Source organism: Saccopteryx bilineata, chromosome X (genome assembly GCF_036850765.1).
Source record: "Saccopteryx bilineata isolate mSacBil1 chromosome X, mSacBil1_pri_phased_curated, whole genome shotgun sequence".
NCBI lineage: Eukaryota > Metazoa > Chordata > Mammalia > Chiroptera > Emballonuridae > Saccopteryx > Saccopteryx bilineata.
The window spans coordinates 3548279-3574944 of record NC_089502.1 but is presented as its reverse complement, the minus strand read 5'-3'; the positions used below and the strand labels follow the sequence as shown (position 1 = coordinate 3574944).

Genomic DNA, 26666 nt, shown 5'->3' with positions numbered 1-26666 from the left:
AGATGTTTGCTACTGGAGTGCCTAAAGTAAAAGAGATTCTTAATTTGTAACACTCCTCAAAACCTTTAATATAGTGTTATGCACTCACAAAGAGTGGTGTGGAATTTTGGAAATATATATTTGACCACAGAATCTGTCTTTTCATAAAGACGTAATCAGTATTTCATGAAACATAATTTGAAAAAATATTGACCTGATAATTATTTTTAAGAAAATGTAAAAGAGTGTAATTTCTGCTTTGTCTTCCTCCAGGTAAGTGAGTTACCATTTAAAACAAAAGGTAGCCTGACCAGGAGGTGGTGCAGTGGTTAAAGCATTGGACTGGGATGTGGAGGACCTAGGTTCAAGACCTTGAAGTCGCCAGCTTGAGAGTGGGCTCATCTGGTTTGAGCAAAGCTCACCAGCTTGGACCCAGGGTCGCTGGCTTGAGCAAAGGGTCACTCGTTCTGCTGAAGCCCCACAGTCAAGGCACAAATGAGAAAGAAATCAATGAACAACTAAAGTGTCACAACGAAAAACTAATGACTGATGCTTCTCCTCTCTCTCCATTCCTGTCTGTCTGTCCTTATGTATCCTTTTCTCTAACTCTCTCTCTGTGTCTCTGTAAAATAAATAAATAAATAAATAAATAAATAAATAAATAAAGGTAAAGTGAATATTAGAGGTGAATCAGCAGCACATTCTGGTGCACCACCTTAACCAGGTAGATCTCCATAGATTACTATTGGGCATGATTTGGGAAAAGAACTAAAAGTCACTCAGGCTCTTTTTGGAAGTGGAACATAGTCTATCTGGGTCATACCATGCTGGGTTAGAAAATCAGATTTTCTTTATCTTAATTTAAATTTAAGTGATTTTATCAACTGGCTGTGAAAATAAAAAAAAATACATAAAGATTTGCTTAAATACCTGACCCTCGGGAACACGTTAGCAATGAAACCCATGAAGTAATCAGCTTTGATGGAATAGCACCTATATGACTGGATAGTGGTTTCCAAATTTTTTTCAAGAATCAGTACTTAGATTCTGACATTTAAAACAAATCAAAATCACCACCATAACTCTGTTATCTATCCAATAGACGTTTCAGAGCACTTTCCCAAAGCAGTGTTATTTTAAACATAATTACTTGAAATGGGCCATCAGTGTTGGCTGCACACAGGAAGAAATATCTGCCTCCAATATTAACTAAGGGAAACTTCAGTTAGTAGAGCTGTGCAGAGGAAAACATCCCCACCACCTCAACAAGAACACCCAGGCTCAAAGGAAAAGGGAGGATTGTTGCTTTTAAAAGCAAATCATCAAAGGCTGAATGGTTGTTAGTTTTTACTGAAAAAGCCAGCCTGGAGAAGGAGTTGAGTTGCATATATCTAATAAGAGAATAATAAATGCCCATCCTGACCTATAACTGAATTACTGGTTGGATAAATATATTTCCTGGATCAAATGACTAGTTTCCCAGAGGGTAGGTAGGAGTTATCCCTCAAATGACTTAATTTTGTGTTTGCCGCCATAAAGTAAGAAAATAGGAGAGAAGAGAGAAATTGCTTCAGTGCCATTACTAGTTTTCTAATGTTATTGGGATATAACAAATTGTCTTCTACAAAGTAGCTGATGTATAACAAGAAAAAAACAGTTAAAACTCTATAGGGAGAGGATGCTGTTCACTCATTGCTAATCACCAAAGCCTTCTGATTTTTGGCGTTAGCTTGATTTTAACATAAACCAATTTTTTTATCTTTTTTGTGACTCTAAGATTAAGCTGCAGTTTGCTTCAATAAACAAAGAAAGTTATCTGGTGTCATTTTTGTCATCCTCAAGGTCATAAATTAAATGTAGTGAGACCTTATGTCACAGTTATTTTGAAATTAAAAGGATAAGAATACAGTCACCCAACATATGGCTCTATGTTTTCCTATTAAAAATAAAAATATCCCCTCAATTATCCAGATATGGAATTCAGTTATATCATTTCTGAAAGTCAAGGCATTTTCAGGTGTCAAGTATCACAGGTTGCTTTGTTCTATCAAACTGACTATTCATTCAAACAATATTAGACATATTTTCTCAAAAAGTAAATTAGCATTAAAAAGAGAAAGACACAAAAGAGATGACAGTTGAAGAAAATGTAAAGATGAAAATAAAAAACAATTCCTTCTGAATGTTTCTTAATAGTCTCCTACCTTCTCCTTCTCCTACTATTTAGGTAAGACTGAGATGCATGGTGATATATTTTCTGGGATAAAGAAACCAAGGCATTAACAAAGTAATAGTCATTGTGTTAGTTACAAACATGTCTCCTTAATATTTGGCACAGAAACTTGCTTTCTTTTGGTTGGTGAAAGCTGCCATATTTCCTCACAAGTCTGGAGCACAGATGCTTTTCTGCAACCAAAGTCACTATGGTTGGATGCCTCTCAGAATTAAAAGGTTATAGATATCCTAAGGGAAATAGAATGCGTGTGTGTGTGTGTGTGTTTTAAATCAAATTTAAAAAGAACTATACAAAAGAGCCCAAATTTTTAATTAAAATATGGTGACAAATCCCTGTGCTCTGTAATATTTTCCAATATTAACTCCTTCAGATTTATTATTGTAATCCTATAAGTAAATGCTAGGAATCTATGACTTAGTTTTCTCTATAGATTTTCAACAGTAACCACACGCAAGCACATTTATCTTGGTGTTATTATTTTGTACAATCTTCAATCATAAGTAAAACCCAATGACTGGTCTTTAGGAGGCAACAACTATGCTGATAGTAGATTGGCTTTGAGAAGTTACTCTAAATTAGTAATTTCAATTTGTTACATATACCAATAAAAGGGAAAAAATGAAAAAAATACAACTATAAAGATCATAGTTCCCCTTGCCAAATCCCAGAACAGTAAGAAAAAGATTTTGGTAATGATTTCCATTCTCCATGTGGCTTTCTCATAATAAAGAGAATTGCTGACACTGGGCCAAATTAGACTCTCAGATATTTGTATGTTCTTCTTCATCCAAATTCCAGTACTCACATAAAATTACATCATAAGTGGTTTTATGAAAATAATCACATCCCTAAAAGTCACAAGTATCTAGGAGAGATTAAAGAACTTTTTTTAGAATTGGCTGCTCAGAAATAGAGACCTGTTTTTGTCAAAGTGTATTCTGTAAAGCCAGTGAGATCAATTGCTCGTTCCATGTATTGTTTTACATGAATTCTGAGGGCACTGGGCATAATACAAAAATGCCTTAAAAAAACACAGATAACTGTGCACAATTGTAAATAAGTTGTCTGTACGCAATCTCAGTAAGTCATAAATTATGGAAATAAACTGGCTTTAAAAAAAAATCACCCGTCAAAAGAAACACCAAGATAGTATATACAGTAATGCAAAAAAACTGGTAGATTTATCAATTTAGTAAGCAAGAAGCAAATTAATTCCAGCTTTATCATAATACACATAAACCTCTTTGACCTAATTTAATCATTTTAAGATTTACCCAACTCAAACTTTTATTTTCCCTCCAAGTTTAAATATTTTTTTTTCATTTTTCACATGAGGACTGTATAAAAAGAACCTCATTGTAAGAGGTCATACTGGCAGTTTGGCATGCACACACCAAATAATGGATGGCATCAGCATCCTATCTATTGTTTTACCTGCAGTGAAATTGGTGGTCATCCATAAACAAGGTCAATTACAGTCTCATACTTGGATACAGTGATCATGAGAGAAACACTCTTTTCAAATTGCTTCACATGAGAATAAAATGTTTCAAGGTTTGGACATGGTTTAAAACTAAAATTATATCATTTAGTTCCAATTATAAGAAAACATTACAGTAACTATAAGAGAGAACAAGAGACTATACCTTATAGCACTTAAAAAAACAGTCATGCAAAAATTTTCTAGGTCTCCATAATGGCCACTCAACTATTCCAAATCTACAGTTATTTTACCTCCTGGCAATTATGAGCTTTGGTTTCCTACATGAGTTAAGCATATTAATTTCTTAGCAATGTTTCCTTATTTATCCAAAGTTTCTTCCACAGCAAGTTTTCTTTTGCTCCTATCTAAGGTCTTCTGGATATTGTTAATTTGTACAGAGATCAAGTGGTTTCATTTTACAATCTGGGTTCACTATTAGCTTCTGGGCCTTTGCTTGAAGGAAATGCATTAAAATTGTAAATGTCATCCCAGAAAATTACTAATGAATCTAATGCTATTTACAAATAGTACATAATAAAAAGTAAGAAAGTAAGTATTAACTTTCTTATTTCAGTGGGCCTGACAGGAGAGCAAGACTATAGAAAATCTTCAGTCTGAAAAAAGGCAATGCCCATGATCAAAGTGTTACAACTGAAAGGATGACTGCCACACTAGGTATGATAGCAGCCACTCAATTTGTGGATGAAATGACAGATTAAAAGCATGCAAGATTTGTATAGGAGAGTTTAACTGCTACCCATTCTCTAAAGAACTCCTCATATCTGAAAACATTGCTAACAGTATTCTCCAGATGATAATTTCAAAATCCTGTCAAAACTATATGCAACAAGAGAAGGGATGAGATATAAATTTAGTTATTCAACTGTTCTTTTTTTGTGACAGTGACAGAGAGAGGGACAGATAGAGACAGACAGGCAGGAAAGGAGAGAGATGAGAAGCATCAATCCTTCACTGCAGCTCCTTAGTTGTTTGTTCAGTGATTGCTTTCTCATATGTGCCTTGACCAGGGGGGCTACAGCAGAACTAGTGCCCTTTGATCAAGCCAGCAACCTTGAGCTTCAAGCCAGCAACCTGGGGCCTCAAGCCAGAAACTTTTCAGCTCAATCCAGGGACCATGGGGTCATGTCTATGATCCCACGCTCAGGCCAGCGACCCCTCGCTCAAGCCGTTGAGCCCATGCCCAAGCCGGATGAGTTTGCACTCAAGCCAGCAACCTGTAGGTTTCGAACCTGGGTCTACTGTGTCCTAATCTGGTGTTCTATACACTGTGTCACCACCTGGTCAGGCTCAATTGTTCTTTGAAAAATCTGAGTATTGTTCAAATGATTTGAAGTTACTAACTCATTACTAGACTGATTTTAACCAGATGCTTCTTAAATAGCTGTTTTTCTTACTCAAACCAAATTTTGTGTTTCAGGCTCAAGTGCAAGCAGAAAATCAGCAGAATATCTGATATACAATTATATAATGAACAGTATATATCTATAAGACAGATACTGTTTTATACTTGCAAATAAACACACATGTATAATTTTAGGGAAAAGAAAGCAGAACAAATTAGGATACATTATATATAGTAAAGTAATTGTCCTCTTTAATAAATCACTAAAAGATTCTTTTTACTCATTGTAAAGAATCACCATTTACATCTCCAGATACATAAGTGTTGACATCAGAACTCATATCCAAAGTGAATAGCTTGGATAACAAAGTATGGGTAATATAAAATAGAAATATTCTATTCTATTGCTGAAATAAATAAAAAATAAAAAAGTGTACACTTCTCATTTTCTGGAAGTGAACATTTGAAAGTCTATTTGAAAGGAAGGAGAAGGGGACATTTTAAGATGTAAAAATTTGCTTCCAAAACTAGGGACTATAGCCAACTTAGAATAATTTTCTTACACATCAAACTTTGAACATTAAGTCCTTTCCAAGGCAAAAAGATAGTTTTACTGAAGACAGCCATAATGTTACAAAAGGGCAACTTGAAATGGGAACAATGCTAATTTTCGAAACTGAAGCAGAACCATTTATGCAAGTCTATACTGACTGTCATAGAACAGGTGAAGTTTGTCACTTCCAATGTTATTCATTTGTAAACTGCTTTGATGGTATTTGATAATGGAGGAACAGGCTCTTAATAAGCATTTAATTAGCACACACAGTACACATCCCAAATGTCATTTTGGAAGTTTAAATGTACACAGCTGGAAAAATAGTTTACCACCTTTGTGATGTGAAAAATGTTCCTGTTTGATATTTGCAAAAACGATGGAGAAAATGAATGAATACTCTTTCTGGAGGGATGAGATACTTTACAGATAGATTTGTAGCATGGAGTGCACGGAACACCTTATTCTCTGTTTAAGCAAAATCAGGAAGAGTTTTCCAAACCTGTGCTCGAGCTGAAAAGAAAAACAGGCTACTCATACTTTCCTTGAGGCATGCATTTGACTATTGCAAAGTACAACTGGGCATGCATTACATGGCAAGTCTGGACCTGCTTCAGCAAACTAAGTAGATCACGAGCATTCTTCTAGCGCAATGCAGAAGCTTTATGGTTTTGAGGAGAGTAAGAAAATTTGTAACAATCTTCTCATTATCTCATTTTGGTAGTGCCATTCCTCAGCTGACTGCTGCTTCAGGAATACCAGGTGATGGGAACAGACTGGGCCAGATGTTACCTACAGGAGCAAGCAATTTTATCAGCCAAAACTGGGCAGTGTAATAACACCAGCTGAAAACATTTCAGCTGTGGGATGCAGGAAGACGCTGCATGCTGTGCCAGCAATGACTGTATTACACAGTGTCCATCTGAGTGCATAACACATTCACCAGCAAGCCAGGAGGCCTCTTAACTATGTCAGGAGCTGAACAACACACAGCATACCAGAGGGCAATCAATGCACAGTCAAAAAGGAAAAGAAACAAGAATGGGAAAAAACAAGCAAAACACACGTCTGTCGTGCACAAACCTTCCGGCTCTGTGTTTTCTTTGTGGTGTACTTGCTTCAGTGGGCAGCAGAAGATTTCGTGACACTTAGCACGAAAGGGGGATTCTTTTTTCTTTAATTCCGCAGATTGGATGGAATCTTGCCGTAACATAATGTATTCCTGTGTGCCAGGGGGGACGTCATCCAGAACTGTGGTCACCACATAACAAAATGAACTTAAGTTAGAGCTTCATGAAAGCAGTGAACGGTCTTAAATTAAATCTACTCCCAGGGAAGACTATAGAAACAACATTCTTCCACAAAATTTCAAAGAAAACCATTTAATAGCTTGGAAATTTTGTTTTTTTAGGGGTTTTGTTTAAATACTAAAGGTTTGGAAATAGCTTATTCAACTAGAGATAATTCTATTGCTGGTACAATAAAAATGTAACTTTTAAACTCTGTCTGGAGTGTGATAAAGTATTTTAATACCAATAAACATATTGTAGCTAAATAAGCATCATGTAGAGCTCACATGTTTCAGTTTGAGATATAGTGCAAATATACAGGTGAGCAAAAGTAAGTTTACAGTTCTTATGGTAAATAACGCAATACTTAAATAATGACAAAGAAAAATGGCATGGTGTTTGGTGAATATAAACTTCTTATGGCTGAAATTAGATGGGATCTGAAGTTTCTGTGTTTGGCAAAACATTCCCAGCTCACTGACTGGGATTTTAATGGGCTTCAAGAACTTTCTTTCAAATTGGGATAAAAAATAATATAAAAACAAACATACTTTTAAAATTACTATTTTGAGTTTAAAACAAGTTCTACATAGATATTATATATGAGAAATATTTGTCTTCCTTTAGAAGTCATTCAATTATGCAAGAAGGTGATGAACATTTTAGTTGGTTTTCCTTCTATTTTCCTATAACATTCATCAGAAGTAATCAACATTTTTATATAGACATACCAGCATAGCTTTTTCTGGCAGATAGTTCTCTTAATCTACTAAGAATATGACCATAACTTCTTAGAAGTGCATTGAATTCACATCTTTGCAGTAACAGCTCCTACTCAAAAACACTTGCAACAATTTCCTGCCATGAGCAGATAGTTATGATAATAAAGACACTTATCAAATTTCAGGATCACAGCTGAAGACAAAATCTGGTTTTACCATCCAAAATATTTAAAGAAAACTTCCCAAACTTGGAATTCTTTTTAAAAAGAAAGAAAACTATGATTTTATAAAAGCTGAGAAATTCCATTTTTACACACTGTATATAAGAACCATATTTTTAGATTAAAAAAAATCAGAGGATGTAAAAGAACAATTTTTAACAATAGGGCACTTGTTATTCAGATGTAAATGATAAACATCAGTAAACTGCTTCCAATTTTTATTTTTCAATACCAACATTGACATTACAAATGAGCATTTCTGGAGATAATGGCAGACTGAAGCTAATAGCCTTGAGCTGATTCTCCAGCCATCAGTTTTTCCCAGCTGATTACTAATTCCTAGAAAAGGGCTCACACTACCATCATTATTTTTTAATTATTTACAACTGGTTATCTGTAATGTACAACAAAATTCTAGTGACTGGGACATGTTGACTGATACAAGAACTGACCTCCAACTTCATCATGATGGGGGAAGCGTGATGAGCACAAAAGTGCAGGGTAATTGCTTTCTACAACATTCTCTCTCTCCCATTCTTTCTTCAAATTGAATTTAGCAAGTGTAAAAGGTGCCAATTTAAAAGCAGTTAAGGAGCCATCTGAGTAATAACCATAAGCCCAGAAAATTTCCTTGGAAATCATGAGCATCTGGGAGTTAATGGCTTTGGGTTTCAGGCTGTCCTAAACATCAGTCGAATTGGCATCATGTTGACATAAGAGTCACACTTATGTCATTTTTGGACTTTTTAAAAGAAGTGATATCATAGAGGCAACATGTCCTCAGGTCTATAAAATCTCTGAACTTGAGAATATTTTGAATGAAAAATTAAAACTATTACCTCAAATCCATTTATTCCCAGTACTCCCACAATTAAGTCAGTGACAGTACGTGTAGCTGACATCAGGAGTGACACAGCATCCCAGTACTAAGGCCGGTGGGCAGCTAAATCTATTTCTCTAAAAAAGAGATAAGGATACAGTGCTTCCAAGGGGCACTAGAACTAGAAAAGGAAGAGTAAGCTTGCAAATAAGCCAGCTCATCAAAACAGGAAAAAAGAATGTTTTTTTTTATTTCCCTGACGTAGTCTAGTAGTTACTACCATTTCTCTCTATGTAGTGCATTCTCTTCGTGTACACAGTCTCTGTCATCTGAAAACCATTCCTCTCCCTGTTCATTTCAACCATTTGTCCATATTTCTTTACTTCTGCTGCCTTTCCAACAAAAGATTTATCCAGCCTTGGCCTTGGGAGGTACACCAAGGACTCCAGTGATTAGGTAGACAATGGATTTACATGTAGCTTTCTCTAGTTTCAGAGGTGCAACTTGTCTCCTAAAGGCAATTAAGACTGGCTCATGGTTGATTTCTAAACTATTTATATGTTGCCCCACGTTATGAGAAAGTTTACTGAACCCCATGACAATAGCTGCCAAGGAGAAGGCCTTTGCCAGGAAATTGTGACCACATAGCCAGTCTCTTTGGCCTTGATCACACAGCCCACTTACTCAGGATTCCAAAATCCCACAAGAGCAATAGAGAGTTGGAGAAGACAAGTGCACACATGCAAATCTACACATCCATAGACATACAGACATTGACTGGTGGCATACTCAGACAAAAATAAATGACTTTTCAGTGGCAGGATGATAGTTTGCTTACAATTTATGAAAAAGCTACTTCTTAGTATAAAAACTGTACTACTGGCTGACCACTAGATGGGCAAGCCTACATCTAGAATTGGTTTCCAAGTAGCAGCATGAAACTGGCATTAAATCATTCCCACTCTCTTCCAAGTTTCTCAGTAATCACCAAGATCAAGGTCAGGAGTGGGAGGCAGACGTGGTAAAGACTATTTTTTTTATTTTTAAATTTTTTTTTACAGAGACAGAGAGAGAGTCAGAGAGAGGGATAGACAGGGACAGACAGATAGGAATGGAGAGATGAGAAGCATCAATCATTAGTTTTTCGTTGCGCATTGTGACACCTTAGTTGTTCATTGATTGCTTTCTCATATGTGCCTTGACCACCGGCCTTCAGCAGACCGAGTAACCCCTTGCTCGAGCCAGCGACCTTGGGTCAAGCTGGTGAGCTTTAGTTCAAACCAAATGAGCCCACACTCAAGCTGGCGACCTCAGGGTCTCGAACCTGGGTCCTCGGCATCCCAGTCCGATGCTCTATCCACTGCACCACCACCTGGTAAGGAAAAGAGTTTAAATCTAAGCTTGATGTCTTGATTTAAGCTACTCATGTTCACAAAAATACCTGTACTGTATTCCCATTTGAAATTAGACATAAAGGGAGAACCAATCTATAGCAAACAATCATTGATAAACTAAAAAGTAATTCCAATGTAATAAACCTTTTTAATGTATTTTTAAAATTTTATTTATTTGTTTTAGAGAGGTGAGGTACAGGGGGAGAAAGAGAGAGAGAGAGAGAGAGGAAGGAGCAGAAAGCAACAATTCCCGTATGTGCCTTGACCAGGCAATTCCAGGATTTTGAACCAGCAACCTCAGCATTCTAGGTCAACACCTGATCCACTGTACCACCACAGGTTAAGATTAATGTATTTTAATTAAGGAACTCAACAATCATTTATTCTTCCCATGTTTAGAAAACTCAGCTCTTGTTTTACTGTATAACTTTTATCAATATATATAACATTGGCTATATAAAACAACTACACAGATATTTAGTAGTACAATAAACACTACAGTGTAATACTCTATGCAATTTCAAATAAAATTTCCTTAGAGATAATATAATGAACCTTTTTTCTTAAAACATGAGGAAAATAAATCTCAGGGAGAAGAAGTATCTTGAAATTTCACATAGTTACTGGAAAAGCCCAGCCTAAAAGCCAGGATTCTAGTGTGTTTACTAGCAACTCTAAAATAAAACTGCTTTGTGCAAATATTGATATATTAAACAGACAGACAGATAGAAAGGGAGACAAATGAGAAGCATCAATTCTTCATTGTAGCTCCTTAGTCTCTTTAGTTATTCATTGATTACTTTTTCATATGTCCCTTGACTGGGGCCTACAACAGAGCAAGTGACCCCTTGCTCAAGACAGTGACCTTGGGCTCAAACCAGCAATCTTGGGCTTCAAACCTGTGACGTCTGGGCTCAAGCCAGTGAAAATGGGGTCATGTCTATAATCCCACGCTCAAGCTAGTGACCCTGTGCTGAAGCTGGTGAGCTTATGCTCAAGCCGGATAAGCCCGCACTCAAGTCAGCAACCTCAGCATTTCGAACCTGGGTCTTCTATGTGCCAGTACGATATTCTGTACACTGCACCACTGCCTGATCAGGCTCCCCTTTCTTCTATGTCTTGTTTTCTTCATTCGTACCTCCAATTTATAGTGGCCTATGATCACAGGTCTCCTGATATGATCTTGGCAATAAAAAATATCAGCTAGTTTCTCTAGTATTAATATGAGTCAAAATGGCCAGCAGAGCTTACTAATCTGAAGACGTTTTAAGACTTTTCCGATTCTCCAAAATCATAACTCTGAGCATTTATAAATATTAATGGGGATATTGGGGAGGGGGACAATACTCCCTTTCGTTCTCTTTCTAAGTTGTGAACAAATAATAAAAATGTCAAGCTTGACCTGTGGTTGCACAGTGGATAGAATATCAGCCTGGACTGCTGAGGTCAACTGTTCAAAACCCTGGGCTTGCCTGGTCAAGGCACATATAAGAAGCAACTACTACTATGAGTTGATGATTCCTGCTCCTTGCCCCCCTTCTCTCTCTCTCCTCTCTCTAGAATCAATAAAATAAAAAAATCTTTAAAAAAAAGGAGTCAAAAAGAGGAGGGTGTATGAACAACAAAGTATCACCTTTATTCTTAATAAAGCTAATACCAGAAGATGAAATTTTTATCGGGGAAAAGGTAGATACTCTAATAATGAACCCCACAATTAGACAGATGTGTTTACTCAATTACAGACATCTCTGGAACTCTCGTATTCTACCCTTGCATGGGGCCTCCACCTGAAAAACTTAAGGCACAGGGGAGCAGAGCAGAATGCATGCTTCTTGTGGTATTTGGCTCCTACTGAAAAAGAGAAAGGAATGGGCTGGTCTAGGGAGTCTAGTTTCTCTTTTAAATCCTCACCGGTAGCCAATCTGGAAAAATTTAAATGTTGGCTCAAAGTGAAGCCTGCAGTATTATGCTAGTGAACTTCATAGTAAGGAAAGTATAAAAGAGAGGGAAGAATCTCCTTTTCCCCTACAGGTGATATGACACATATAGTAAAGGAGTAGGCCCTTAGGCTGGGCTAAGAGTCCAGGTACCTCTGTTCTAAGGTTTTTTTCCCCGTCATTCCTCTTTCCAACTAACACATGAAGTGTTAGATTAGTTTGGTGGTCTATGACATAATGACAGATAGAAAATAGAATTATTGAAGGGATAAAAGGCTCAAGAGAATTGAGTTTTCAAGAATGTTGTTTTGCAAACTGCCCATCATCATCTCCATCACTGTCATTTATACTTTCACGCAATATCAATGTTTGCTGGATACAAACTTAATCTTAATATATATATATATTAATATATATAGACATATATATATATTACAATGTGACAGCAGGGGAGAGTTAAGTGTGAAGAGATTAATCTCCTTTTATGCCTAAAGAGTAGAATTAGCTAACTCATAAGAAATATTTTCCCTCTGAGAAGTATATAGTCCATGTAATTACCATTATCAAAGGTGAACTATATTAAATGTATGCTGCATACTGTTAGACATAATTTCTGTTCATAGGAGTCTGTATTTCTAAAGTATGTGCCCAGAATCCAGGCACTTGTTTTCACCTACACCACTGAATACTAACTACTATCATCTGTTGTCTGGATTATAGCAGTAGCTTCCTTACCAGTCTCTCTATTTCTTTCCTTGTACCCTGAAATCTGTTCATAGCAGCAAGAGTGAGCTTCAGATTACATAAAGCAGTTCATATCACTCTATGCCATTCAATGGCTCCCCGCCACTCAGAATTAAAACCAGAGTTATTTCAGAGGCCTACATGAGCAGACTCTCTGTTACCTTTCTGACCTCACTTTTTACTACTCTATCCCCCAGTCTCTCAGTTCCAGCTACATTAGCCTCCTTTATTTTTAAAAGCAAACAAACAAAAAAAAATCAAGTCATACTCCTACCTCTGAATCTGTGCATTTTTGACATTTCTACCTGGGACCACTCTTTTAGATACTTCATGGTTCATTCTATTCTGCTCTTCCTTTGGGCTTCTGATCCAGCATCACCTTCTCACTGAGGCTTTCAGTGGTACTTAGATTAGGCTAGGTTATACTGCAGTAATAGAGAGTTAACTGACATGCCAGGAGCTTAATTTATAAAGTTTTTTTTTCTTCCTGTATGACTCAAATTTCCTTAGAAGTCTCATCGCTAATTTGTTTACTAACTGCTTACTCTTCTCCCCCTTCTCATCCCATATGTGTAAACATCATGAGGGCAAGGGCTTTGTACATTTTGCCCATCTGCCAGATACTGTATGCATAGAATAATGCCTGGGAGATAGCAGGTTCCCAATAAGTGTTCATTGAAAGAATATTGAAAACTGTATTGTGATAGAATGAAAAACAAGATGAGGGGTCTTTATTCTGCCCACCGCGCACCACGGTTATATAAGCTATATGAGATACAGTATAATGAGCAAGAGTATAGGATCTAGAAGGGTAAAGACCTGGATTTGAACCTCAGCTCTGAATCTTGAAGGCTGGCGTACTCTGGATATATTCCTTAACATTCTTGATATTCAATTTCCTGTGTAATAAATGGGGACAATAATGAGGACAATAAAATACTGCTCACGGGGTTGTTGTGAATACTGGAAATGATGTGAAAGTGTGTGATAAGCACTAGGCACTCTATTTTACGTGTTTGTTTTTTTAAATATACTGTGAGTATTCCTCGTGTTCTTGATGTAAGCATCAAACTTAGATCAAAGCCCATCTCAGAAGACATTGCCTTTAATGGGATAAAGGAAGCCAAGTGCTCTTTTGTCCAATCCCACTTAACCAACAGGGTTTGCAAGGAATGACGGGGAATTTGAATCTGTTTATTATTCATTTATATTAAAACACTAAATGCTATTTTAAGAACATATAATGGCTCCAGGCTTTTAAAATAAATGCAATGGCTTTTTTTTCTGATGCAGAAATGCTATCAAAAATAAACAAACTTGAATGCTATTTGCTTTGAAATTCTTCAAAAATTTAGATGAGTTCTAACATTGCACAACAGAAGCCATCTGTAATCTTTACAGGGACAGTTCTCTCTCCCAGCCCCACCTCTCAGAAGAAATATTAACTCATTTTTTACTGAATAGGAATTCAAAACTATAGCATGCATAAATTCAAATAAAAACACTTTCTCAATTGAAATGTTTCTTTTATACAATGTTTTTTTTTTTATTTCAGCTATTGTAATTGGGAATTTTGTTCTAATGCTTTCCATTAGCTAAAAATCTGCTTGTTTTAACCATCTAAGGCAGGCAAGTTTTTCCATAGCATATAAGTGAGAACTGTATTTCCTGGAGATGTACTTTAACCATTTGTTTGAGCTTGCATGTTGATGAATAGGATTTTTCAGCCAAATTGAACTAACTGTCTTTTGATGTGTTCAAATGCAGTTTGTGACTTACTAGGAAGAGAGGAAGTTAACCAGCGCATATTTTAAATAAAACAAAATGTGTTAAGACTCACCTTTTGATCAATTGAAAGACCCTTCTCCTATCCTTTTTCTCTATACTGTATCTTCTTTTCTCTCTTTACTGTTTCTGCAATCACTGGCACTGCCACATGATATGAATGCCAGGTAGCACAAAACCACAAAGACATACACATATTGTTTTTGAGAAATGGATTTTATAAATTAGCCCATATATTGGTATTTGCAAAGTGGTTCTTGCCAAAGGTTCTATCACAATGAGTTGCTAATATGTTTGAGTGAACTTTCATCCATATCACTGTGGATAGAAGGAGCCACCAAGTAAATAATAGATGCCTATATGGTCACAGAACACTAGCAGACAGGGAAAATAAGAAAATTCTGCTTACTCTAAAGCATTTCTGGACTAATAAAGTGAGTTTGCTACTTAGATAACTTTTGGGGGGAGGATATGGAGAGAGAGAGGTGAATGATGGCACTCATCACTCTCCCAATCATATCATTTTAAAGCAACATTACAGTATAATTTTCCAGTCATTATTACAAGGACCAAGAATTTTCTGTCTATCAACAGAGCCTGTAACAGACAGCTCAGTTGAGGTTTGCTGAGCTCTCATGAGATTTGAATCAGTGGATAGTTTTTAAAACATGAAATAACAATTTGAAAGAAATAGTGATGATGAGTAATGGAGTATATTTCTTTTTTTTATAATTTTATTTTTTTAATGGGGTGACATCAATAAATCAGGATACATATATTCAAAGATAACAAGTCCAGGTTATCTTGTCATTCAATTATGTTGCATACCCACCACCCAAAATCAGATTGTCCTCTGTCACCTTCTATCTTGTTTTCTTTGTGCCCCTCCCCACCCCCTTTCCCTCTCCCATTCCCCCCTCCCCCCTGTAACCACCACACTCTTATCAATGTCTCTTAGTTTCACTATTACGTCCCACCTACGTATGGAATAATACAGTTCCTGTTTTTTTCTGATTTACTTATTCATGGCATATGAAGAAGTATGGTGTCAATGAGCACATTTCCTTGGAGAATATAATGTAATGCTTGAGAGAGCACTCAAAAGTATATTACTGGCCTGACCAGGAGGTGGCGCAGTGGATAGAGCATCGGACTGGGATGCGGAGTACTCAGGTTCAAGACCCCGAGGTCACCAGCTTGAGCACGGGCTCATCTGGTTTGAGCAAAGCTAACCAGCTTGGACCCAAGGTCACTGACTCAAACAAGGTGTTATTCTGTCTGCTGTAGCCCCCCTGTCAAGGTACATATGAGAAAGCAATCAATGAACAACTAAGGTGCCGCAATGAAAAACTGATGATTGATGCTTCTCATATCTGTCTGTCCCTATCTATCCCTTTCTCTAACTCTGTAAAAAAAAAAGGATATTGCTGAGAATATTAAAGTCCTCTGAGATTTAATGATCCAAAAATGGAAAAAAAAAGAATTGATAGAAGAAAATAGGCTTTCTATAGCAATTTAGTCTATCATGTACCCAAGTAATGTCGTCTTAGGATCAAAGGCTGAGAAGATTTTAGGCAACAAAGTTTCTGTGAGTAGTTATGACCATTTTCTGAGCCTTACCACAGAACCTATACTAATAGTTATTAATCATGCATAAAGAAGAGGCAAAATTTGATGCAATGGCAATGGCCGGAATTAGTCTGTAAGTAATCTGTAATGACTGCCTAGATGTTTATCCCCAGACACGGTGGCCAGAAGAACTTTGCAATAAAAAAACAAACAAGCAAAAACAAAACAACAACAACAAAAAAAACATGATTAAGAGTAAATAAAAATTTTCAATGAAGCCTGTCACTATTAAATATTTTCAAGAAATTGCATAAACCATTCTGGAAGCAATGCCATTTGCCAGTTAACTTATGACTCTATGAGCAGTACAACTCTTTCTCTCTCTCTCCCTCTTTTTTGTTTCCCTTCATGGGTCATTCCCCCTGCTTTGATAAGGCCAAAAAGGATTTCCCAGACTCTCTTTTTTTCTCATCCCCACTTGAGCCAGGTCTTTGGCTGGGTAAGCCTCACTTGTTATACACAGCAGGTGACTGAGAATATGTACCTAGTGTCCAGCAATGTTGTTGCTGTTCAATGTCATCATTCACTGGAGAAAGCCTTTGCCCTAGACTGATGAAGGTGCACACTGGTGTGTAACAGTAGTTTTTTACATCTTGCCAGTCAGAGGTCTTCTGTGACCTGAATGATTGGCATGCTTACTAGTGCATTTTCCTCTCTCTGATTTACACTATGGTGGCAAACTCCCTTAATGGAATAGCCAAGCTGTTGCAGAATGCTAAGCATTTCGGAGGGTCACAAAGGGACTTCCAGGATTGGTACTACTTGTTTACAATGAAGCGTGTAGATCAGATAGGCTTTGCCCATCATCAAGTCCAACGATTTTCAAGTAAGGCACTTTTGTCCTCATCTACCACAAGGATTATTTGGCAATAACTGGAGGTATTTTTGGTTGTCAAAAGCTGGAGTGGGATGCTACGGACATCTAGTTGGTAGAAGCAATGGGTGCTTTTAAATATCCTGCAGTGCACAGAATAGCCTCTTAAAACAAGGAAGTATCTAGCCCAAAGTGTCAAAAGTGGCAATGCTCAGAAATCCAGACCTAGTCCTAATCACTTATTTTTGAAATAAGAAAAATGAGGCTCAGAAATGTGACATGGTATTCCAAAGGTCACCAGAAGCTCAGCAGTGAATCAGGGTGGAGATTCTGGTTTCCTAGCAAACAGAGTACATTTTTCAGCAGTTTCATCTCTTTTGGAAATAACTTTTCCTCCATGACAGATGCTAGGCAATGTGCTGAACTCTTCCCATTTATTTCCCCATTTTATTAGCACATGCCTTCAAGGTACACATGGCTTTTTTTGGAAGAGACTCATTTTATGCATGTAAAACTACCATGTGCAAAGTGTTGTAGGCCATAAGGAAAGAAAAGGTATACCAATAGAGATATGGATCTCGTCTGCCAAGAACTTATATGTTCAAGATGAGCAGGAAAGACATATATATGAAAATAATTATCAGTCTAACTTTTCAGTAGAATCCTGTGATAATAACCAAAAAGCTGTCCAAAAACAAGATATATTTCCTAAAATGTTATATGGAAATTATGAGTAAGAGTGAGCTCTTTACCTTTGCTCTCAGAGAAGGCTGCATAAATAAGAAGGAGGACATCCGTCTTTTGGTTAATGAGAATTTTTTTAGTGTGTATTATGATTGAGGAAACACTGTGCTGGACCCATATATTAAATGGTAATAAGACAATGATTCTGTTTCAGAGAGCTTGTATTTTTGTGGGGAGAATCAGATAAGAGAAAAGTACGTACATACTTACAGTAACTACAGATTATGACAAGTACAAACCTACCCAAGCTGGAAAGACATCTTTGACAATACAGCCTGGAAGGACATAAAGAAGGAATCATAATGAACAACAAATGCAAGGCCTTACAGCAGGTAAAACCCTGGCATATTCTAGACACTAATGAGACTGAGTGTGGGACAAGGGGCAGCTATAAGAAGGAGTTTGCATTTCAGTTTTAATGAAAATAGAAAAACAGTTTGAACAAATAGAATTTGGAGGAGGACCTAATAGTGCTTGGGAAACTGAATGTGGATATGGGAGAGATTACAAGTGAGAAAGTAACTAAAATTTCTACAAGTATTTTTAAATTGTTTCTATCTTGGCCAAATGAAATAATCATTAGTATTGATCAGTTCCATTCAGTGAATTGTTTACTTCAGTTACTCATTTACACTTAAACCTACTATCTTGGTAATGTCCAGTATGGCAGTAAAGCTTAAATATCATATAAAGATAAGTACAATAGATAGACAGCTGGGAAGCAAAATGGAAGACTTGAGCTAACTCATTCAGTAGTTGAATGCATTTTTCAGCATGACAAGTGCTAAGTGACATGGAAGAGTAATCACTCTAATTACTTTATTTTCTTCTCACTTTCTCATTATGTAAGGTCATTTGATAAATTGTGTATTTTTTTTTCTTTTGGTGGGAGAGAGAAAGAGATAGAAAGGAAAGGAGAGAAATGAGAAGCATAAACTCATTGTTCCATCACTTTTTAGTTATTCATTGATTGCTTCTCATATGTGCCTTGACTGGGGGGCTCAAACCAAGCTGGTGACTCTGTTCAAGCCAGCAACCTTTGGGCTCAAGCCAATGACCATGAGATCATGTTAATAATACCATGATCAAGCTGGTAATCCCACACTCAAGCTGGTGAGCCTGCACTCAAGCTGGGGAGCCCATGCTCAAGCTGGCGACCTTGGGGTTTCAAACCTGGGACTTCAGTGTCTCAGGTCAATGCTCTATCCACTGCACTTCCACCAGTCAGGTGATAATATATATATATATATATATATATATATATATATATATATATATATATATATATATTTACCATATTTTTCACTTCATGATGCTTTTATTTCTTATCTTGTTGAAGTTACTAATAACTGGGAATCCCATGGCTATATGTGATTTCCATAGCTGTGGTGATCTCAGCCTTGCCTTGATTTAAAATCATGTATCACTCTGTATGTTGTCATCATTGTGGTTTAAAAGCAATAAACAGTAGCATCAAATAATTGAGGGATTATTAACTGCTTCCAGCTGAAATCAGCAAACCTTGCAAATTACAGTGCCATACTAGTGAGAAATGGGAGAAAGGCAAATTGATTGCTTGTTATTTCTGAGATTGGTTGAGATTTGCCAGTGACAACTTATTTCTCCTTCCTCAGGTAGAGAACAGAAAAAAGAAGATGTGGTTAAACAAAAGGTTTGTAAAACACTGGTGTTTCTCAGAAAAAGATAGATACTACATTCACTCATATGCAGTTGCAAGATTGCAGGAAGGAAGTCAATATATATTGATTATGAGTCCTAGTAAAGAAAATAAGCATCTAAAGGGATCCTCTATGAATTCAGTTATCAATGAAAAAGCAAATCAATTACAGTAATGCAATACCATCAAAACTCTAGGATAAAATGACCAGAATTAGAAAGACAGTCACAGGTGTCAACAGTGCAACCACTAGTGCCACCTAGCTTGCAAATATCTTTCCTTGAGGTAAATAAAGGTAGTGGAGACCGGTATGAATAGTCTAAACATTCAGGGTGTCTGATTAAATAAAATATAACCTTAAGTTGACCTTTACCAAGAAAATATAGAACACATTAGCTCTCTAAAATTGTGTTGCTGAAAAGTGGTTGTCTTAGGCTTTGTTCCTTAGAACCAGATTCTGAGACAGGGATTCTATGAGGGATAACGGAAGTAAACAGGAGAGGGCAGGAGAAGAAATTAACCAGCAAGGTAGTGATTTCAGGCGGATAATTTCATGTATTCAAACCCCTTTATCATGCTTTCTCTTACCCCAACATATTCATCTAAAATACCAGAAGTCTTTATGTTGAGTATAGCTATAGCACAATTCGATGAGAAGCTGTGAGGTAAAACTGTACCCCAGGGTTGGTCTTATCTTGAGGGAAAGGAATTAGACCAGTGATTGGTTATAGGCTGCTCTCAGGGATGAGGAAACAAAACATCTTTGGCAAAAAGGATCTTGTTACAAACAAAGGGGTATTATGAGCCTTAACAAACAACACTCCCAGCAGCTAAGGGATAAGTACACACAATCAGTAAAGGAAAGTAAGCAAGGCACCAGTGTCTACTACACTAGTTGAACATCAGCAGACACCTTGCAAACAAAACTTCCAACTGTGGGTTGGCCAGATTCATGGTCAACTATCAACCATATCTTCTATTATTCTCTTCCTTGCTTGCTTTTATCCAGCTACACTGGTCTCCTTGCTGGGCCATGAACTCACTTTCATCTCAAGGTGTCTGCATTTGTTGTCCCCTCTGTTCCTTAATATTTCAGGTCATTATTTAAATGTCAACTTCACAATTTAGCCTTTTCTGGTTACCCACCTACCACCACAGACACACATATTCACTTCTTTTTTTTTTCTTCCCACTACTTATTAACATCTGACATTAAAGAAATGTTGTATATTGCCTCACCAGTTGTGTAGTTGGTAGAGTGCTGACCTGGGACATTGAGGTCCCTGGTCCATAATCCTGAGGTCTCCAGCTTTATTACAAGGTTTCCAGCTTGAGTGCAGGGTCGCTGGCTTGAGCACAGAATCACCAACATGATCCCAAGGCTTGAGCCCAAGAGCATTGACTTAAGCAAAGGATCACTGGCTCAGCTTGATCCTCATGGACAAAGCACTTATGAGAGGCAATCAGTGAACAACTAGAGTGAAACAACTAGGAGTTGATGCCTCTCATCTTTCCTCCCTCTCTCTCTCCCTTACTGTCTCTTTTTCTCAAATAATAAAAATAATAATAAATAATAATAATAACTATGTTTTATTTATGTTTATTTTCTCTTCTTCCATTCTTGAATTTCAGCTACAATAGGGAAAAGATTTTTGTTTTTGTTTTTTATCGCAGTATCATTGTTCCTTAAAATATTGCCTAGCTCATTATATATTTGTTGAATAAGTAAATCAATATCACTTTAATTTTAGTGCTCTCACCTAAGCTATAGGTAACTTGAATATATTTCCATTGTTAAAATCTTTCCCCTCTATTTTATCTACAGAATTTCCAGAGCATTGAATTTTCTTTAAAAAAGAATAAGTAAAAACTTACAGTGATGGTCTTGTTTATGCCCACTTTATAGTTTCTAATGTTTACCAAACTAATTATTGTCATTGTATCTACATGTATTATGTGTCATTTGTTTTGAAAGTGAAAATGCTTAAAGCTACCTACCCTGCCAGTTATGAGGGATAAGACACTGTAAGAAAGAATCCAGTGACACTTCTCAAGTAGACAAACAAAATTCAAATGCAATAGTGTTGTACACCCTAAAAAAGATCAAAACCCCTGTCTTCACCACAATAAGCAGTATCTGAAAAGAAATACAGTAACTTCTACCAACTAAAGTTATCCATATATCTTATTTATTATAAGAAACTTAAAAAAATGATATTTTTTATATTCCTTCTATGATATATGGTACAGTGTTTGTGAAAAAAATCAATAATTAATAAGTTTTTGGATCTGGAGTGAAAAAAGTCTTTGTGTATCACTGTACAACCACATCCGTAGTACTCAGTTTGATAACTGGTTCATTTCAACAGTCAACACAAAAACAGAATTGAAAGTTTTGATGAGCTTCCCAAAGTCTGGGTATGTTTTAACCAATTTTCAACAGGAAAGGAGCCCAGAAATGATTTCTAAACACTTACTAGCTCCATATCCTTGGACTCTATCAGCCTCACATTTCCTCAACTATAAAATGAGAAGAACTTTATTGGGGTTGTTGTGAGGACCCCTTGAGATCATGAATGTTAAAAAACTTTGTAAAGCAAGACGCACAATAAGTTTTGAAGTAAATCTGGAACCCTAACAGGGCTTTAAAAATCAGCTGGTGTGTGTTTCAAAGCTAAAATTACTTGGAAAAATAAACACATCAAGAATTTAGAAGGGGCTCATAAATTATGATGTCGTGGTAGAAAACCAGGACTCAATAGTCACTTGACATCTGAAATTAGCAGATATGGTCAATCTGCTCTTCTATGTCTAATCTTGTGCTTTCTCACCTGTTAAAATCTATGACCAATAGTCCTCCAGGAAGATCAATCTTGGATTTTGTTCCAGACTGCCCCTTTGTCACTGGACTACTGTCTTCTACTTCATTTAAGTCTGGTAGATTGCTGCAGTGTAGCATGGTGATTCAGAGCATGGGCTGTGGAGTCAGACAACATGAGTTTGCATTGTATACCTCTGGATTACTAACTGAGCAAGCTTCACAATGCTGCATAACCTCATTGAGCCTTGGCATCCTTATTTGTAAAACAGGCAATGACTATGAATATGTACCTCACATATAAGGTGGTTATTAGGATTAAATATTCAGCCAATAGAAATAATTCAAAAAGGCATAGACGAGCTGTGCCAAACTCCTGTTTTTGTTTCAACTTTACTTTTTACAGTCTCGGGTTCCCAATGTGCTCATTGAATGTTAAGGAAGCCCTCATTAGCTGCTAGAATAAAAGCTAAGCTGCCTCATCTGGCCAAGTCATCATGCATGTTGAGACACAATGTGACAACATAGAAAGACCATTGGACTTGCATCATAAGACTTCACGTTTCAGCCCTACCTTTTACCAGTACCATGGTCTAGGCTAAACTTACTCAACTTCCCCACTATAAAGTAAGCTTCTAAAGGGCAGGGAACATACCAAAACCTGTTAGTATGGCTTGGTACTTGATAATGACTCATTAAATGAATTAAAGACATGAATATATCTGAGTCTCAATTTCCTTTTTCATTCAAATTAATAATAATGGATCCCCTGACTATTTCTCAAGGTTGTTTGGAGACTAGGCATGGCCCATAGTATCTTCTCCTTTTCTTTTCCTAACATCTATCTTTATTCAATTGTGACTGTCTTTTTATGCTGGTTCTCATGCCTACTAGATGGTCAATCAAGATTCCTTCCTTCTACTTCCTTCTAGTTAATGCCTATTCATCCATCCATTCTCAACTCGAAAAGACCTTTCTCTGACTTACACTTCCTTTTGCTAGTATAGCAATTCCCATATGTCCCACAAGTATAGCAAATTATACTTGTATGGTGATTTCCTTTTTCCTGTTAGACTGTAAATATCACCAAGACAGGGTCTGTGTCTATCTTGTTCAGTGTTATTTTTCTTGTTCTTTGGCCAATTGAAAATATACATGAACAGGTTATTAAAATATTTCTTACATGGAAGAGTGAATGTTTGAGTATTTGAATGAATGAATGAGAAGCAGTTGAAACAGTGAAAATGATCTTCCCTTCTGCCTCACCCTCTTCCAGAACCCGCTGGTTGTTAGCTGAAGACTATTTCCATTGTGTAGTATCATTCATTCCAATGTTTCTAAGAATGTCACTTAAGAGAAAATAATATACTATAACAAATTATCAGACACTGAAACTGTGAAAGCCAACACTCAAACTCAATCTTTATGAACACTCATCTATCTATCTCATTATGATCATAATGTAACTTTCCTGTCCTTGGACCTTAACCATCTCCTTTGGCTCTAGCATTTGAGCACCCAGGCTCCCATTTTTTTAGCTTGCTTGGAACCCGACTCAGTGCTCTAACTGTTCTTATCCTCAAAGATTCACGCTCAGCAGGTTCTCATTTGGAGTGGTGCTTCCCAGGATCACAAAAATTGATGACTGATATTTAGCACTCCTTTGGACTTAGCAAGAGTGGTAAGTGGGAGGAGATAGGAAGTGGGGAAAAATGATACTCCTTGCTTGTTTCGCAAGGCATTGCCGTTTTCCCTTCTTCCTTATCCTTCTGCCTATTCATACAACCAGGTGAGGTGAAAAGGAAAATCCCACCTGCTAATATAAAGATCATAAACTAAATCTCTACAACCTTCCTGGACATTCACTATTATTATTGTTTCTATGTTCCAAATGAAGAAATTTTATGATCAATCTTTCCTCTAGTAGCAGTTTCATAAATGTCATCATTCTTCTGATGTCTGTTCACAAGAAGCCCTTTGTAGGATATGAATGTGATATGAGTGAGACACTATAATTGTTCCTGCCAATCAACATGGGCATTATAATCAGTCATCTAACTACTATTTTTTGAGTGTCAACCATCAGTTCGGCACTGGGAAGACATCAGTGGATGAGATAGATACAGAATTGCAGGAATGGGAGTGGCAGCAGAAAGAGAGACATTAGAATACAGCAACTGTTATAATGAGGGATGCTTAGGTGTACAGAAGACAGCTGCATAGACCAGATAAGGGTGAAGGTAAAGTGAAAAAAAGCACCTTCTTTGGTGTAGTACAAATGAGAATGGTAAAATCCAAACAAGCTAAAATAAAGTATTCTCAGTCTCCCCCCTGCAAAATACTTATTTAATCAATAAATATCTATAATGTATTTACTCTATGCCAAGCATGGTGCTATGCACTAGGGATGCAAAGGGAAATGAGGAAAACATGGTCCCTGGCTTTATGATGAGAACTTTGATTATATGGTCTCAAATGTGCTTCTTCACTAGTATGTTTAATTGTTCCCCCCCAACTCTACAAATGTCTTTTGACTTGATGCCACCATGACAAATCCCAATAGTCACAGTAGGTAGTCTGTCTAAGATTAGAAGGGCATCTACTTAGAACCTACCAAAAGAAAACCCATCAAATCTCCCTGGTGTCTTAGATAAGACAATACACATGGTTTTCACAAAACATCCCAGCCTGACCAGGTGTTGGCACAGTGGATAGAGCATCGGCCTCAGGTGCAGAAAACCCAGGTTTGAAACCCTAAGGTTGCCAATTTGAGCACAAGCTCATCTGGCTTGAGTGTAGGCTTAGAAGCTTGAGTATGGGTTCACTGGCTTGAGTGTGGGATCACAGACATAATATCATGGTTGCTGTCTTGAGCTCAAATTCGCTGGCTTGGGCAAGTGGTCACTGGCTCAGTTGTAGCCCCTGGTCAAGGCACATATGAGAAAGCAATCAATAAACAACTAAGGGACCACAACAAAGAATTGATGCTGCTCATCTCTCTCTTTCTGTCTCTCTGTCCCTATCTGTCCCTCTCTGTGTCTGTGTTGCCAAAACAAAACAAAACAAACAAAAAAACAACCCAAAGGCCAGCTGTTTTGTACATTCCCATAAAGGAAATGACAAATCCAGCATGGAGAGCTCAAAAAATAAATAATCTTCATTCATATGCCAGAGAACAGAGTTATTACTATGACATCCTTGTTTATAATTGTATATCAAAGCTAGAACTCAGAATTATCTGCGACAAAAGAGGGGCTCTGACTCAGTGCAGAGTCAGAAATTGGGCATCAGGGACTCTGAAAAGAGGCAGAGAATAGATGTTGGTGTTTATTGGACTCCATTCCTTTTTAACATCAGAGAAAAATGCTATCTAATCTCTACCTTTTGAATGTTTTCTGTATAGATATTTCAGCACTGTTAAGGTTTGAGATTATTTTATAACTCATTCTCCAAATATTCTTTTTTTTTTTTTTTTTTTTTTTTTTTCACTTCTCTGAAGCTGGAAACAGGGAGAGACAGTCAGACAGACTCCCGCATGCGCCCGACCGGGATTCACCCGGCACGCCCACCAGGGGCGAGGCTCTGCCCACCAGGGGGCGATGCTCTGCCCATCCTGGGCGTCGCCATGTTGCGACCAGAGCCACTCCAGCGCCTGGGGCAGAGGCCACAGAGCCATCCCCAGCGCCCGGGCCATCTTTGCTCCAATGGAGCCTTGGCTGCGGGAGGGGAAGAGAGAGACAGAGAGGAAGGCGCGGCGGAGGGGTGGAGAAGCAAATGTGCGCTTCTCCTGTGTGCCCTGGCCGGGAATCGAACCCGGGTCCTCCGCATGCTAGGCCGACGCTCAACCGCTGAGCCAACCGGCCAGGGCATCAAATATTCTTGTAGTACCTGTTATGTGCCAAACACTGTGCCAAGTTACATATGAGAGACTGACAGCACTTCTCTTCTCTAAGACATATAGGTCACTGGTGGCATTATCAAACTACCCCTCTCCAATATGTATCAAGTTGCACATACTAACAACAAACCAGTAGTAGAAACCGATGGTAATTTGTTTGCCATCTACTTTTGTGAATACTGTATGTGTGTGTGTCTGTATTCATCACAATACTATTGTTATTCCAAGTTGTAGATTATTTTCTGAATTATACAATTTGGTGTTGGACTATATCATCCCAAAAATGTTTTCAGTAGATATACTACATGTCAAACTAAGATATGCCAAACTGACTTTCTGTGAGATTTGTAGCCTCTTATTTATTAAGCAATTAAACCATGTGCAAATCTTGAACACCAAACAGGTCTCTGACTCTGTTCCAATGTGCTAAGGAGAGTGACTTAGTTAGCTTGGGAAGCTATAACAAAATACCACAGACTGGGCAACTTAAAAAACAGAAATTTATTTGTCATTGTTCTAAAGGCTTAAAATTTGAGATAAGGGTAACTTCTTCAGGACT

The 26666-nt window shown here is 37.3% G+C and overlaps 1 protein-coding gene across 5 annotated transcripts in view; it reads right to left on the bottom strand.

Annotated features, from left to right (window-relative positions):
* Positions 1–26666, bottom strand: part of FGF13 (fibroblast growth factor 13) — a 767088-nt gene that overhangs the window by 304567 nt on the left and 435855 nt on the right. For 3 of the 5 annotated variants that reach the window (XM_066249775.1, XM_066249774.1, XM_066249776.1), the window contains exon 3: positions 6698–6865. The exons of 1 other annotated variant lie outside the window; for it this stretch is intronic. In XM_066249775.1, coding sequence (XP_066105872.1) covers positions 6698–6865 — 168 coding nt within the window. Of the gene's footprint in view, positions 1–6697; positions 6866–22222; positions 22369–26666 lie in introns of all 5 variants that reach the window. One more of the 5 variants, XM_066249778.1, reaches the window with a different exon arrangement.